General features: G+C 41.7%; 2 protein-coding genes across 3 annotated transcripts; one reads left to right on the top strand and one right to left on the bottom strand.

Annotated features, from left to right (window-relative positions):
- Positions 1-2,509: 2,509 nt before the first annotated feature.
- On the top strand, positions 2,510-11,133 carry kl (klotho). Of its 2 annotated transcripts, none has more exons than XM_063896006.1 (13): positions 2,510-3,333; positions 3,779-4,209; positions 4,300-4,379; positions 4,800-4,950; positions 5,103-5,208; positions 5,874-6,023; positions 6,176-6,411; positions 6,844-7,039; positions 7,408-7,586; positions 7,877-7,984; positions 8,178-8,283; positions 8,851-8,977; positions 10,116-11,133. In XM_063896006.1, the coding sequence occupies exons 1-13, from the start codon at positions 2,617-2,619 to the stop codon at positions 10,448-10,450; spliced, it is 2,922 nt and encodes a 973-aa protein (XP_063752076.1). In that variant the 5' UTR covers positions 2,510-2,616; the 3' UTR covers positions 10,451-11,133. The 2 variants fall into 2 exon arrangements, with proteins under 2 accessions (XP_063752076.1, XP_063752075.1); XM_063896005.1 differs by having other exon boundaries at positions 4,788-4,950.
- Positions 11,043-14,208, bottom strand: rfc3 (replication factor C (activator 1) 3). The gene is made up of 9 exons (XM_063896007.1): positions 13,986-14,208; positions 13,358-13,495; positions 13,147-13,214; positions 12,586-12,683; positions 12,288-12,469; positions 12,035-12,171; positions 11,858-11,956; positions 11,685-11,754; positions 11,043-11,598 (listed from the first exon to the last, which is right to left on the bottom strand). Exons 1-9 carry the CDS (start codon positions 14,070-14,072, stop codon positions 11,407-11,409), a joined length of 1,071 nt encoding a protein of 356 aa, XP_063752077.1. The 5' UTR covers positions 14,073-14,208; the 3' UTR covers positions 11,043-11,406.
- Positions 14,209-15,702: the final 1,494 nt, after the last annotated feature.

The following is a 15,702-nucleotide window of genomic DNA, read 5'->3' as shown; positions in this document are numbered from 1 at the left end:
AAACAAACATGTCTGGACATTAAAAGTTAATCATCTCCATCCAATCTATTAGAATTAAGTAATGTCCCAGGTGTAAATCTTCAAATTAATGATGTCGTTGCTTCTTTCTCGGGCTTCACGTTGTGCATGCTGGTTCACTGTCACGTTATAATGGATTTTTGGGAAGCGAGTTTATCACTTGAAGTGCGGTATTTCATCAATCTGTTTCACCATCATTCACTATAGCAGTTTGATATTTTCAGGCTGTCAGTATATTTCATATTTAATTAATTTTGTTGAATTGATAGGAAATAGTGTAGGCCTACAGCATAACAGGACTGTGTGCTTACTAGCAGTCAAACCCTGTTTAGATTTAGTATGTGTATCTGGAACACAGTGTATGTGACGACAGGGTATGCAGAGTGAGTAAAATGACTAGAGAATTTATTTTGGAGCTCATTTGAGTGATATCCTTTGAAGGAGAAGAGTAGATTAAATGCATCTTTTTTCTGATTTCAGGCCAAAACAAGAAAAAAAAACATGGGGCATGACAGCACGATTTAGAGTAGAAGGATCACATCGCTTAACTTATCTCATATTGCTTTATATGTACAGTTCACATTATATGGCTGATGTGGATAGAAATATTCAACCAGCTGTATAATTAAACTTTTCTGTTTAAGTTTGGATTTAATTTTTGCTCTAACAGTTTGTTTTAAAACCGTTATCTTTATATCATTTTTATACTTTTATTTCATATCTTTGTGTGAATCTGTTCTGTTTTTCTTATCTCTATCTGTTGCTGCATAAACGCTGGAAATTCCCCTCAGGGATTAATAAACGTACACCTTATCTTATCTTATCAATGCCTCGGTTTCCAACCTGGAGGTCTCGACCCCCTTAGGATACCAAAGCTTCAATAGGGTTGGCAAGGCCTTCTTGATTTTAAGGGCAGTTGGAAAAAAGTAGGTCAGGGAAAAGAAAAGGCTTAATTTGACAGAAAAGCCTAATAATTACAAATGAAATAAAAATTACATATCATAGAGAATAAGACTAACATTTCTTTAAAGACAGCAGTAAATCTGAACTCTGAGGCAATATCCACAGGAAATAATCTGTTCAGAAGTTATCCAAATCACTAATTTACACAAATATGCTGTTAGGCATTAAATATAACATTTGTCACTTAGTCAGGGCTTTTCTTTCCCACATCTTCAAGACCATGTCATGAACCCTATATTCAAATTGGCTCAGATTGTACAACACACACTACCCTGTCAGTGCAATTTGGCTTGGTGGAAAAACACCCACGTTCTTCCCCTGGTGATGATCCATGACCGGCCATGATTCACGTGAGTCTGCTTCCTTCATCCAATAAACCACCGGCATTTCAAGGCAAACACAATAAATAACAACATATTCTTCTCTGTCACATGCTGAGCTGAGCATGATTTTAAAAGACATGGCTGTGATTTCATTTAATATTTTGGACATTTGTATTTTGAATGACATTGGATGCCACACAGGGTGAAATGCCCAGGCTGCACAGGGTGCCAGTATATTGCTAATCCAAAAAATATAACATTTGTTGAGTATTATTGACAATTCAAAACATATTATCTTTATGTCTTCATGAATAATCAAGCAGGTCATTTAATGATAAGTCTTTCTAAACCAAATTCAAAATGTCAAGGCTGCAACTTTATTTTCCTTATTTATTAATCTATTATATATTTTGTATTTGTCTGTCTTCAAATCTTCTGATGTCATGCCTCACTCTGAGATCTGACACACACACACACACACACACACACACACACACACACACACACACACACACACACACACACACACACACACACACACACACACACACCATCCATCGAACAGGCTAACAACTCTTCAGTTATTTATGCAGGTGCTATATGGACCATGATGGCCAGCAGTAAGAGGCCTGAGTTTCCAAGCAACCGAGCTGATGCATGAAGATAAAAAAGTAATGTGACCACAGCAGGACTGTTTGCATATCATCTCCTTCGCAGCACCCCCCCAACCCCCTACTCTCCCCCATCATCATCTGCCTGCACACGCTGACTGATCCCCTGAGAAATGCAGATGACTTCTCGTTTTGCTCTTGACATGTGACATTTAAAAGGAGTTATGAATTGATCTGCCAGCCGAGATTGAAGGATAATGGTGCTGTCCCTGAGATCATATTAGGCTTTTGCACCTGGGTCTCTCTCCCTTTCTGTCCTGGATGTATTATTAATAAACTAAGGTAAAAGTGCACATTTTGAAGAAAAAGCACAAATTAATTCTTCCTTAACCTGAAAGAAAAATAAATTACTCTAAGTTAAACAAATCATTGGATCAATTGTGTTACATGTTACAGTAATGTGTCCCTGCTTTGTAAGCAATTGGCCATTTGGGCACTTAACATCATGTTGTGCCTGGAGACCTTCGTGCGTCAGGTGCTTTGGCTAATAATTGATAGATGTGTAGAGGCAGCGTGTGGTGGGTTCACAGCTGGCTGACTGCACTACACAGCCCGCTGCTTAGTCACCAAAGACTCCAAGCATGGTTAAATGACGATAAGAGTTCAAAAGTGGACATCAGAAGCCAGTATTCACAGGCACTATGAGCCGTCTACTCGCCCTTCTGACATTTCTGGCCTTTACCTCTGCGGCAGCAAAGCCCAACGCTGGTTTAAAAACGTGGGGACGTTTCAGAAAGCTGCCTTATCCTGGAGATAAGGCTTTCCTCTATGATACCTTCCCCAAGGACTTCATGTGGGCCGTTGGCACGGCTGCGTACCAGGTGGAGGGCGCGTTTGAGAAGGACGGCAAGGGGCTCTCCATTTGGGACACTTTTACGCGCGGTGGGAACCGGATGGCCACCGGGGACGTTGGTAGCGACAGCTATCACAACATACACGCTGACATCAGAGCCATCAGACAGCTCGGGGTCAGCCACTACAGGTTCTCCCTGTCGTGGTCGCGGATTTTTCCCAACGGCACCCGCGGGAGTTACAACGAGATCGGCACCAACTACTACCGGACCCTCATCAAGAAGCTAAAGGAGATCCGTGTGCAGCCGGTGGTCACGCTCTACCACTGGGACCTGCCCGACCACCTCCAGCAGACCCTAGGCGGCTGGAGCAATCCGGAGCTCATTGGGATTTTTAAAGACTACGCAGATTTCTGTTTCCAGACTTTCGGGGATGATGTGAAGTTCTGGATCACCATTGACAACCCGTTTGTGGTGGCAAGGCACGGGTATGACACCGGAGTCGTTGCTCCCGGGATAAAAAACGACCCTGATCTCCCGTTCCGGGTCGGACATATTCTCCTTAAGGTGAGGTTTTTTTGTTTGTATGTAGCTATGTAGCAAAGTTCGGAAAAACTAAACCAATCTCCTCTGAAATGTTGCAAGAAAATAACCATAACGTGGACATACTCTTACATGAACACGAATTAATGACCATTGAGGACAGTAGCCTTAGTGTACTTTCCAATACTGCTTTTAATTACTGTGTTTGTTTATCTTATCAGGTTTTTTTACATTCTTAAGTCTTATAGTCAATCAATGTTTACTTTTCTTTCGATCTCTCTTTTATTTTGAGTTGCAGAAGTCTTCCTGTGTTTTGCAGTACACCTTTCAGTTGTCTGTTTTGCATTCATATGTAAAGGGCTTTGAACTGCACAACCCTCACCATCGCTGACTGTCACCATTTAATACCTAACATCCACTCAAACCCTATCTTCTCCTCCTCTGTCTACCCATCATTTCTCTTCTGAAGGCTCATGCCGCTGTGTGGCATCTCTACGACCGGCACTACCGCCCCCGTCAGCAGGGCAAGCTGTCCATGGCACTGGCCTCTCACTGGATCAAGCCCAGCCGCACTCGCCTGGAGAGCCTGCGAGAGTGTCAGTGCTCCCTGGATCACGTCCTAGGCTGGTTCGCCCGGCCTCTGTTCACAGACGGAGACTACCCTCCCTGCATGAAGGAGAGGCTGGGCTCCCGGCTTCCCTCCTTCACCCCGGAGGAGAGGGCGCAGGTGAGCGGGACAGCCGACTTCTTTGCCCTCTCTCACGGAGCGGCCTTGAGCTTCCAGCTCATCAACGACAGCCTGAAGTTTGGGCAGCAGGAGGATCTGGACCTGAGGATGCTGCTCTACTGGGTGAACGCAGAGTACGACAAGCCGCCCATCTTTGTGGTGCAGAGTGGTTGGTAGGTGTGGATGTTGGGTTATTTACTCCATGATGTTGTTGTCTCTCCTGGTGTGCTGGAACATCTGGTTTTAACTACTTCTCAACACAGGTACGTTCTTGGCAATACTAAGACGGAAGACCCAAAACACATGTACTACCTCAAGAGGTTCATCGCAGAGGCACTAAAATGTGAGTTCTGATAAATGCAATGTTTACTAGATTAAATAATTGGCAACTAGTCAATCAATCAATTGTGCACGATTGTGCAAAAAATACTGTTTTCAGCCTCAGTAAGTATGAATATTCCAAGCTTTTATCTATTTTATTTCATATTAAACTATTGTCAAAGACATAATCTTGTACTTTGAGAAACTTCAATTAACCTTTTTTTAAAAAACTATTTTCATAGATGTTATAGAACAAAAGATCAAACAATAATGAAAATAATCGTTACCCAATGACAGAGTCTGATATCCATTTAACACTGTTGTTTCCTCTTTCCTATGATCAACATGAACCCTTTTATATTAAACTTTAGTAAATAAAAAACATGTCAGTTGAATCTTTGCTGTCCATCTGTCTGTGTTTGCCAAACAGCAATTATCATAGACGGAGTGAACGTGATTGGATACACAGCCTGGTCTCTGATAGACGGCTTCGAGTGGCACAGGGAATATGGGATACGACGGGGACTTTACTATGTTGACTTCAACACTCTTGACATGAAAAGGGAGCCAAAGACATCTGCCACCTTTTACAGGTACATTTTATCATGTGGGGACTTTTTACAAAACAATGAATCTCCAATGTATGCAGATATGCAGATGACCTTTCTGATTACGCTTTGCACCTAGTGCCACATATGATAATGTCAGACATAGAATTGTGTTGAATGTTTTATTATTCCAAAAGAAACGTCATCCAGAGGAACGGTTTCCCAGAGCTCCCAGAGAACAGACCAGCACAGGGAATATTTCCGTGTGATTTTGCCTGGGGGGTGTCTGCCAACTCCATACAGGTACAGTATATGTGTGTGTGTGTGTGTGTGTGTGTGTGTGTGTGTGTGTGTGTGTGTGTGTGTGTGTGTGTGTGTGTGTGTGTGTGTGATGTTAAAGTGTGTTTTGGAAGAAAAGGGGAGTTGCCAAAGGGCAGAGGTCTGATAATGAAACAAGAATACTTCCTCAGAAATAGAGGAACTTGAGAAAACATTAACCGTGTATTAACTCTCGGTTAAGAGAGTGAGTATAGACCTCACTAATATTTACTGAAGTGTAAAGTTATGTCAACTCTGCAAAAAGGAAGTCCTATTAATATTACTGTTGTTATTATTACTATTTTATACTCTGCTGTTGTGAGAAATGAAGTTGGCACCTGTGATTCCTCTCCTTTTCTGAGTTTCAAGTTCAGCACTTTACTTTTTTTAAATGACTTATCATGGTGAAAGTCCAGCTTTAGAAACAGCTGTGACGATGAATCCTCTCTTAATCATAAACCACATATCCTCACACCATGCAGATGAGCTAAAACAGGAGCAACAGTTATTATTGATTCGGACCCTTTTTGCTTTTGATATGTGTGTTTACGTAGCGCAGGGTAACGGGGTGAGCGAGTGCATGTTTTCATTGATGTGTTTCTTCTTTTTTCCCATATACTATATATATATATTTGCTCATGTCATGTCAGGTGGAGACCACGCCCAGCCAGTTTGCAGACCCCAGTGTTTACTTGTGGAACATCTCCAACAACGGAGAGCTGATGAAGCTGGAGGGCTTCACTGCCCCCCCTGTGCGCCGAACCACACACTGTGCAGATTACGCCACCGTCCGACAACAGGTAGGTGTACTTTAATCAATGTTCAGTCTGAGAGAATACAACCTTTTTTCTTTAATAATGTACTTTGAACTCAATTCATTGGGTTGTATGTGTGTTGTTTCATCAGGGAGTAAAGTGCTACATGTTTATCCTCCCCCCTCTCTGTACCGCAGGTGGATGAAATCCAGAAGGTGGGGGTGAACCACTTCCACTTCTCCCTCAACTGGTCAGCTGTGGTGCCTACAGGTGATGTGGCTCATCCCAACACCACCCTGCTGGGTTACTACCGCTGCTTCACCCATCAGCTGCTGCAGGCCAACGTCACACCCGTGGTCACTCTGTGGCACCACACCCGGCAGCGCAGCAGCCTGCCCGCCCCGCTGGACACAGCCAACAAGTGGCTCAACAGGTGGGGTAAAATCTTTCTACATCCAGTTTTCTCATTTGAAATCACATTTGAATCAACCTTACTGTAGAGCATGACTGTGAAAACTTGTAAATCTGTTCCAAACATCCAACTAATAAACATCCAGGTATGGCGATTAGCAATTTCAGCTGATTTGTGATCTGATGTTAAAGTCAATATGAGTCATTTACCTTCCCAGGAACAGTCTGTTCTCTGCTCTCAAAGCTGCTCTCACTTGCTGCCATGGTGTCATATTTACTTTTCCTGTAATAAAGAGATAGATCTAAGGAGATTTTTTTACATTTATCACAGCAGCCCTCAATGTGCCGAAAGAAATGAGAATGCCAATACATTGTATTTTTCCATTATCAACAGTTCAAATATATCAGTGGGTTTAGTGATATCTCAGAGATTAAAGGTCAAGTCTTCTCTCAGGGAGACTCCAGAGGCGTTTGCAGACTATGCCAGACTCTGTTACAGAGAATTAGGGGCCCATGTGAAGATGTGGATCACCCTGAATGAGCCCAACGATGACATGGTGAGCTACCAGGAGGGCCATCAGATGCTGCGGGCGCACGCTCTGGCCTGGCACGCATACGACTGCGAGTTCAGACACACACAGGGAGGAAAGGTCAGTAGAGGCATATTTATTTTACTCTTTTGATCTAACTTCTTTGTTATTTTTGTTTTGATGTGAGAATTGAATTAGCTAGCATAGCGATATGTTTTTTAACGGATTTTCTGCAAGGGAGTTTTGTGAACATGTGTTTTTGTCTGTTTACCTATGCTATCTTGCTGTTTTCACTATTTCATAACATAAATGACTCTTTCTGAGTAGTGTGGAATACAACACCAACCCGTTCCCCAAATTGACAATGACTTTTAATCAGTGGCATACTACATTTAAAAGATGTCATTAACTATGCATGGGTTGAATCACGTCAGTCACTAGAAGAATTTAAATGACACAGATCTGTACGTCCATGTTTTGTGTCTCAGGTGTCTCTAGCTCTGCACATGGACTGGGTGGAGCCGGCGTTCTCGTTCAGCCGTGAAGACGTGGAGCCAGCTAAAAGGGTTTTAGATTTCCGCGTTGGCTGGTTTGCAGAGCCGATCTTTGGCAGTGGAGACTATCCTCTGGGGATGAGAAGCTGGCTGCGTCAGCTCAACTCACTTGAGTATAAATATTTAATTCATACAGCCGCTTTGTTGGCTATAGAATACACTTTCACAATGAAGACATTTCAACAGATCCTTTAGCCTCTGTCATTATTTAAGTGTTGGATTATTACTGTGATTATTCAAAGTCGTAATATGTTGGGATATCAGTTGATCATGATGTTGTAGAAAAAATTTAACATAAATGGTGAGACGTATAAACAGATAAAAGGGAACGTGGCAAACCGAAACCACTATTTTGTACAGGATTTATCATCTCCTTTTATATTTATTCTGTGTTTTTCTACAGCTTGCCAGTGTTCAATGAGGAGGACAGACAGCTGGTCAAAGGGACATATGACTTCTTTGCCATCAGTCACTTCAGTACCAAGTTGGTGACCCATGCCAAGGAAGACTCGTAAGTTAAAATATATATGTTGTTCCTCTATTATGACGGTGGAGAAAGAGAGGTTTGCTTGTTAATCTCTATGCCACTGGACACATACTGTATTTTGCCCTGATGTAGTGACACGTCCAGCATCTTAGAGACATGCATGAAATGAGAATGCTTTCCATGACACATGTTTTCTGTATCCTCTCCATGTTTGCAGCTACACGTACACAGCCATGCTGGAGGTCCAGCACATGATCGACACCACATGGATCATGTCCCCGAGGCCTGTTGTGCCCTGGGGCCTGAGGAAAGCCCTCAACTGGGTGAGACTAGTTTTGCACAGACTTATGAATAGTATTAAAGTTTACTTTTGAGTGATCTGTCCTTTTATTTACTATACAAAAACCATTAGTAGTAGGTATATTGACAGAGCAGAGAGGGTTTGAATGGAGACAACCAAGAAAAATTTAGATTTTCCCTGCTACTACAACACCATCACTCATACTTCACTGTTTCCCCCTCAAAAATGTGTTTGGATTATTATTTAACTTCTCTATGCACACCAAAAATGTACTTCACAAGATGTATGAGACATCTCGTGTCCAGCAGTTAAACTTTTAAAAATGAAGAGGAGTTGCACATTAATTAGGGCTGAACAATTCATCAGAATTTAATCTTAATTTTGTTGAAATTATATACAAATATTAACAAGTGCAATATACAAATTGCAGTCTGCACATTATTTGTAGAAGGCAACATATGTGACTAACTCATTCATGGTTTTATGGTTCAATGATAATTTCCCCTTTGCGTGACGCATAAAGGAATTCTAATTTTGATTCTCACACCATGATCATTGAGATTTCTTTTCTTGACTTCTGCCATGTAAGGTGAGGGAGCACTACTGTGATGTTCCTGTCTATGTGATGGCTAATGGGGTCCAGGAAGACCCGGCCCGCTTCAAAGACAGTCTGAGAGTCTACTACCTGTACAACTACATCAACGAGGCCCTGAAAGGTGAGACCACACACATCTACTGTTGAGCTTTTTTGTATTAATGCATTACCCTTGCGTACTGTTATCACTGCATCTGTGCACTGCATGATCAATCCTTTACAGGTGATTGAAGTTTTCCCCCTTGGCCTCTGTATGGCTTAATTATTAGACATCTATTTAGGTCACTGCCCTCTGAATAGTCAGCTGACTCAGAAAACACACATGTAAAAATATCAACAGAGACACACTCTGCACTTGAATTGGGGAGTCAAGGTTACTCGCTTTTCAACTACGTGTCCTTGTCAAGTTTATTGGGGTAAACTCAGGGAAGACCTCGGTTGGCACTTGCAAACACTGCAGTGTCATGCGATGAAGTGCATGGTGTGTCAAGCTGTTTGTTGCAGTTTGCTCTGTCACCACTAGGCGTCACTACCCAAACGAAAACCTTTAGTATTTATGTATGTATATTTTATTTAGACTGTACCGTAACTTATAAGGAATTCATTCATTAGTACTTTGTATGTTGAAAGCTTTATGAAACATCTGGTTTGATCTTTGAAAGACTTCTTTTAGTTGTGACCTAGAAATGTGAACTTTGTGAATTCCTATTATGTAAAAACCTCTGTTTGCAATGTTTGAAAGCCACACTAAATGCTCCAAAAATATGATGAAAGTGGTACAAATTGGGTTCAAAGTAAACACATAAGTACAAATGTAGATGTACTTGTAATCATTTGTAGTTACTTTTCTCAGTTGTAAACACTTCTGCTTTTGAAGGGATGTTTGGAAAGGATTTACGTGCTATATATTTTTTGGCAACTCTTAATAGTAAAGCATCATAATGAATCCCTTACAACACACTCATATGTAGCTCTAAGCAGATACGAGATCTTTATTGATGTAGCTGCTAAATAACTTCAATTGAATGACAACACTACAGTCGTAATGACACATTTTTCTTGACGGCGATGTTACTGTGCAGTTATCAACACATGTAACTGGTTCTGCTATTCTAGGTTTATATGCTTACCCATACATGATAAACAGGGGAGCTTTAAAGGTAAAGGGTAACCCAGCCCACCAACTCACGTCCACATGCACTTACGAGTCCCTGAAAATGAATATTGACCCTCTCACATGTTGCCCCCCCACCCCCTAGCGTACACACTGGACGGAGTAAACCTGAAGGGCTACTTTGCGTACGCCCTGAGCGACGAAAGAGACCCGGGCTTCGGCATGTACGGCTCCGTTCACAAAGAGGTCATCATCAAGGCCTCTCTCTCCAACTACCGCAACATCATCCAGCACAACGGCTTCCCCATCCAGGGAGCGCCGCCGCAGCAATGTCCCAGCATGCCTGAGCCCTGCCTCGGCTGCCATGTGCTGGTCAAGACGCCCGTGGTGGGCTTCCTGACGCTGGTAGGTTCAGGGGTGCTGATCACCCTGGGCCTCATTATCTACTACACAGCCAAGAGACACAAGGAGTGTTACTGATGAGTGACTGTTCTGTTTTTATGGAAGAAAGAAAATGAGCTAGTTGTTCAGCAGTGTAGTCTAAATTATAGGATTTATTTTGACCTTCATGTTGAATGAAGTCTGAAAAGTGGTCCAATCACCTACAGACTTAAACTGCTAAATGTTGCTTTTTCAAAACTGTTTGTTTGTGACCTTTCAAACAAAGGTCACCCATTAGAGGTTTCCATTTTTTGAGACCTCTTGCACTCCAACCAAGTTTTTCCATACACTTCAAAGCAGAAGTTATCCAGAGGAAACCTGTGAATAGTAGGTTTCAAATGTAAAATTGGATGTTTGGATAAGACTATTTTACTCTTGACGTATGTTGTTTATGCAGTTTTGTGCCTTAATGAGTTTGTCTGTTCTTAGTGCTCAATTTGAACATAAGGTTAGAAAAAAATAATCACCTTTACTTCACTTCAGTTGTATTAATCCCCCCAATCCCTCCCCATGTTTCCAGTTCTACATTTGAGCAACATTAGACTGTGTTACAGGCAGGGTCGTTTCATAAAATATACGTCTGGTTATTTACAGAGAGCAACACCAGCCTTTTTTAATAAGCAATGCAATGTATTGTTCTGATGCATATTTGTATGAAAACATTTATTTCTCTTGTGTCATATCATATTACAACTGATTGCCTGCAAGTGCTTCTATCAAAACAGCTCATTTCTGGGTTTGTTGACACCACTATAGTGGAAGTTCAAGGTTTACACATGGTGTACAGTGCTGAGGGTAGCCATTAATAGCATAAAGTCTTGAACTGTAAGACAATCACGATTCATTCTAGGGTGAGTTATGGCAATAATCACCGCTATGCCTTACAGAATACACATTTAAATCCCCATCAAATCCACTGAAAGAATTTTAGGTAATCAACAAGGGCTGTTGAAATCCTGCCAGGAAAAGCATCAGTATTTTAAGTCCATTCAGAATCAAAACATCATGGCATCCAGACCGTCTTCCATGAATTTCTTGTAGATGGCCATGAATTTGGCAGTGAAGGCCTCGAGGTGGTAGATAGCTTTGTTGCCCAGCTGCAGTCTGTGTTCATAGTACGCTGCCATTTGGGCCACCTCTGTCTTCAGCTGGCCGTCGCAGTTACTCAACAACTCTGTAACCAGACCCTGGAAGAGGATTGGAAGAGGAAAATGAATACTTACAACCTTAAACTTCACAGCAAACCTTTTCGATGTGGTGTATTGAACTGTACCTTCATGATGATATCAGGAGGGATGCAGTGAGTCAGCAGCTCGTATAGCCTCGCTCGAACCTCCAACAACCTGGAACAGATGATGATTCAATATTTAAACAACACAAAACGGATTTACTTTGCTTTACTAGCTACAGAACCAACTAAACAGCCTCTTTCTCTTTGCCTCGTACCTCTGAGGGCTCTGCTGACTCACGATGGCATTAGCGGTTTCCCTGAGATACACCTCCCAGTCTGTCTCCGGGACGTCCTGGTCTGCGGAGAAGGGATACCTGGGAAAGATCGGCAGGGGTTAAATAAGCTGAATCTACGGATAATGCTGGGAGAATGATAATTACTTCACTACTTACTGCTGCACTCTGCAGGCCTCACACATCAGAAGCGCTTTGCGGAGGTTGCGCCCAGACTTCTCAGAGATATTCTTGGCTAACTCCGGTGGGAGGAGCAGACCCTCTTTTTTACAGATTGATGTCAATACATTACAGACCTGCCAAACAGGAATGAGAAAATGGAATGAATTTCAACCTGATTCCACATCTAACTTTAGGTTTTTTTATATGCTAATTTTCAATTATTACCCTTAGAATCTGAAACCCATCTTACCTCTTCTGTGCTCGGCAGAGGGACTCTGATAGCCAGGCAACGGCTCCGAATTGGCCCAATGACTTTGGAGGTGGAGGTAGAGCAGAGGATGAGCCGGCAGGTAGACATGTACTTTTCCATTGTCCGACGCAAAGCATGCTGGGCATCCTTCGTGAGTCTGTCCACCTCTGTTAGCAACACCACTGAGAACAAAGGTGTGCCGATTACAGTGACAGCCTGATAATGTTCACAGATCCACATGTTTTAGACGAGCTGCATTCACGGATTAGAGCGAAACAAACGTTTGTGTCTGTCCTACCTTTGAACTCTCTCTGGGTGCTTGACTGGATCTGCTGAGACTGAGCAACCGTTTTTATGAGCTCTTGAATCACCACACGGTCCTGGTTTCCAGCATCACTGTTAAAAAGAAAGAAATACTTAACATACTCACAATACTTACATTTTTTGCATCTGCTGCAGCATACATCTCTGCGAATCACTTGTCCTTTGAGAAAAACTATAACAATCTTTTTTTGTGCTAAACAACAAGACATTAAGAAAGCAAAGCTAGAGGAAAAGTAGCATTTCTTTTAAATTCCCCAATATCAACTATATTCCTTTTAAAATACCTGCTAAATCAAATTAAGTTTGGTGATTGAATCACACAAAATAGGCTGTACTTTTCTGCTATATCGTCCTCAGCCACAAGTATTTATTGCTAAAACCTTTACCTGCAGACTAACCCTCAACTACAGCTGTCAAAAACTTAAAGTGAACAAAATTGCAACAATTTTCTATGAAATGAAGTGGAATAGTCAAGTGCAGCTGCATCTAAAGAACAATACTAGAATAAATAGCTACTTATTCATCATTTAGTTACCTGGGGTTGACTTCCAAGTGGTAGTTGCTGGCTATTGTGTTAATCTCTATCTTCTTCTTTGAGGGAGCCTGGAGACACACAAAAAAAACAGAAAGCAGGGATGCGGGTAAGCACTCAACATTTGATTTCAATCCCATGAGGGTGAGATGTCTGTAGGAACTGTTTGTTAGTGGTGTATTGTTATGCAGTAAGTCCTGAATTTCCCTCTCACCACGATGGTCTGGTGCTCTATGCGGAGCTTCTCCACCCCAGCTCCATACAGCTCCCTCAGCAGGCACATGATGCGGGTCTTCTTCCCCGCTCCCGAGGGCCCGTACACCAGCAAGTGAGGGAAGTCGCCACACTGAACCTAAAAACAGACATTTATAAAAGACGTTTTGATTTATAACAATGCCTTGGCGTTCACTGGGATATCCGATGTCTTATTGTCAGTCGTTACATTTATGAAGGCTGGTGTGTGTTGCTTAGTAACGACAGCTGACTCGGGTCCTTCATTTCATGATTAGCTTTTTCTAAAAACCATCATTACATTCATGCAAACATTGAAGAAACGGTAGGGCATTGTTTGACGATTCTAGATATACAGTTTCTCAAATGACTCAATATTTTGTGTACTTTATCTCACTTTAACATCGAAATAAGGTGGCCAATGCTACCAAGGACAAAGTGACCTCAAGTTGCATTAATGACCGGGTGAACAGTGCTTACATAGCATCATATAACTTGGTATAGCACATTTAACAACATAATACTAGCCTTTATGCTCCTATTGCTCGTGAAGCTAATGCTAACATAGCCTAAATACACATTAACCCCAGCATGCAGGTTGTTTATCTTACCAGGTTTTTCAGCTGAGTCGCCTGGGTTTTATGGTAGTCTAGTTTCCCGAGGGAAGTCGGACGATATTTGTCCACCCACAAACTCATTGCGTTTTGAATTTAGTAACTGTTATTGTCCGTGTTGACAGCAGCAGATAGCCTGGCTATAGGTAACTCCCGCGAAATATTGTTCATACGCAACCCGCGCTGCTGCTACTTCCGGTGTCCTACGGTGAGTCGAAGGAGTCAGAATTGCTCTATGCGAGGGGTAGAGTCACCTTATTCCACGTGAAAACCACAAAACTGTAAGTAGGCTGCTAAACTGCACACAGGTCAGACATGGCAGTCCCTAATCCGAGATCATCAGGCTATCAATATCTGCATTCTGACTTGTGTAGGCTGTCATGCAGTATTAGTTGTATACAGCTAGTAACATTATTGTGCAGTGTGGGCTGCCTGACACAATGTCAGTCACTTTTAGCAGGGGTGGAAAAGTACTCCTTTAGTAGAAGTTAAGTTAAATCCCATGGTCTAAATATATTCCCTTCCAAGTACAAATCTAAGTGATGTTTAAGTTAAAGTACAGACGTTTTTATTATAAGCAAAATGCACTTATGCAGTATCAAATGCATTGTTGTTTACTCAAAGTATTTTGCAGAAAGGCTTTTCTCACATTATCATTTAACTATATAATATCTTGATTTGTGTTTATCACAAAAAAAAAATCCTAGGAAATATATTATGGTATCATATATAAGAATATCAAAAGCTTTTCTTATTCAAAGTGTGAACTAGCAACTATAAGAGTTAAATAAATGTAGCGGTGGAGCAGCACAAGTTATTAGAATGGAAATAGTAAAGGAAAAGGTGTTTCTAGATTGTATTGAATTGAATTACTTTAGTGAATGACTATCCAGCAGGAGATGACCTCCTCTAGTGTCACTCTTGCATGACTTCTGCTGTTATGTTCAGATGTGAGTTAAGGTGTGTGTGTGTGTGTGTGTGTGTGTGTGTGTGTGTGTGTGTGTGTGTGTGTGTGTGTGTGTGTGTGTGTGTGTGTGTGTGTGTGTGTGTGTGTGTGTGTGTGTGTGTGTGTGTGTGTGTGTGTGTGTGTGTGTGTGTGTGTGTGTGTGTGCGTGTGTGTGTATATAGCACAGGAAAGCCCAGACTTGTTGTGAGTAAGCCCAAGGCAGGACGAGGGGTGATAAACTACACAGCTAATGTTCCCCATGGGCAACACTTCCAGATTAATCTGGTTATATATCCTATAGAATTTAGAGGATAGCATCTTTTCTTTGTTGCAGGTGATTTGCAGGCATTTGCAGTGCAGACAGTGAGGCTGCAAGGATACCATCTAGGAATGTGAGAAAGTTAATCCCATTCAACATACAACAAAAGCTCACAATGTCACCAGGATGCCATGCTTTGACTAGAAGGTTGAACATTTTTTGAGTAGCGCATGTGTTTGCTATTGCACAGGTGGTACTGAAAAAACGCTCTTGTGATTGCCGTCCAAGTAACCTATTTGCTTTTCCAATAGTTAATTTCTTAGATAATGCAAAATGAAGAAAAATGTAAAAACTTTACATATAATCTATTTACCAGTTAAGTTACAGAAGGTTATTATATGTTTTCTGTCGTGCAGTGATAGAGTTGTCCAGTATTCTCTTTTTCCCCCTAATGCATGTGAATGTTTGTTGTCAAAATCAGGTTTTGTTGTCTGTATTTTGACACTGTA

The sequence above is a fragment of the Eleginops maclovinus genome, chromosome 11, assembly GCF_036324505.1.
Source record: "Eleginops maclovinus isolate JMC-PN-2008 ecotype Puerto Natales chromosome 11, JC_Emac_rtc_rv5, whole genome shotgun sequence".
NCBI classification, from domain to species: Eukaryota; Metazoa; Chordata; class Actinopteri; order Perciformes; family Eleginopidae; genus Eleginops; species Eleginops maclovinus.
This window is presented reverse-complemented; position numbering and strand designations above follow the sequence as displayed.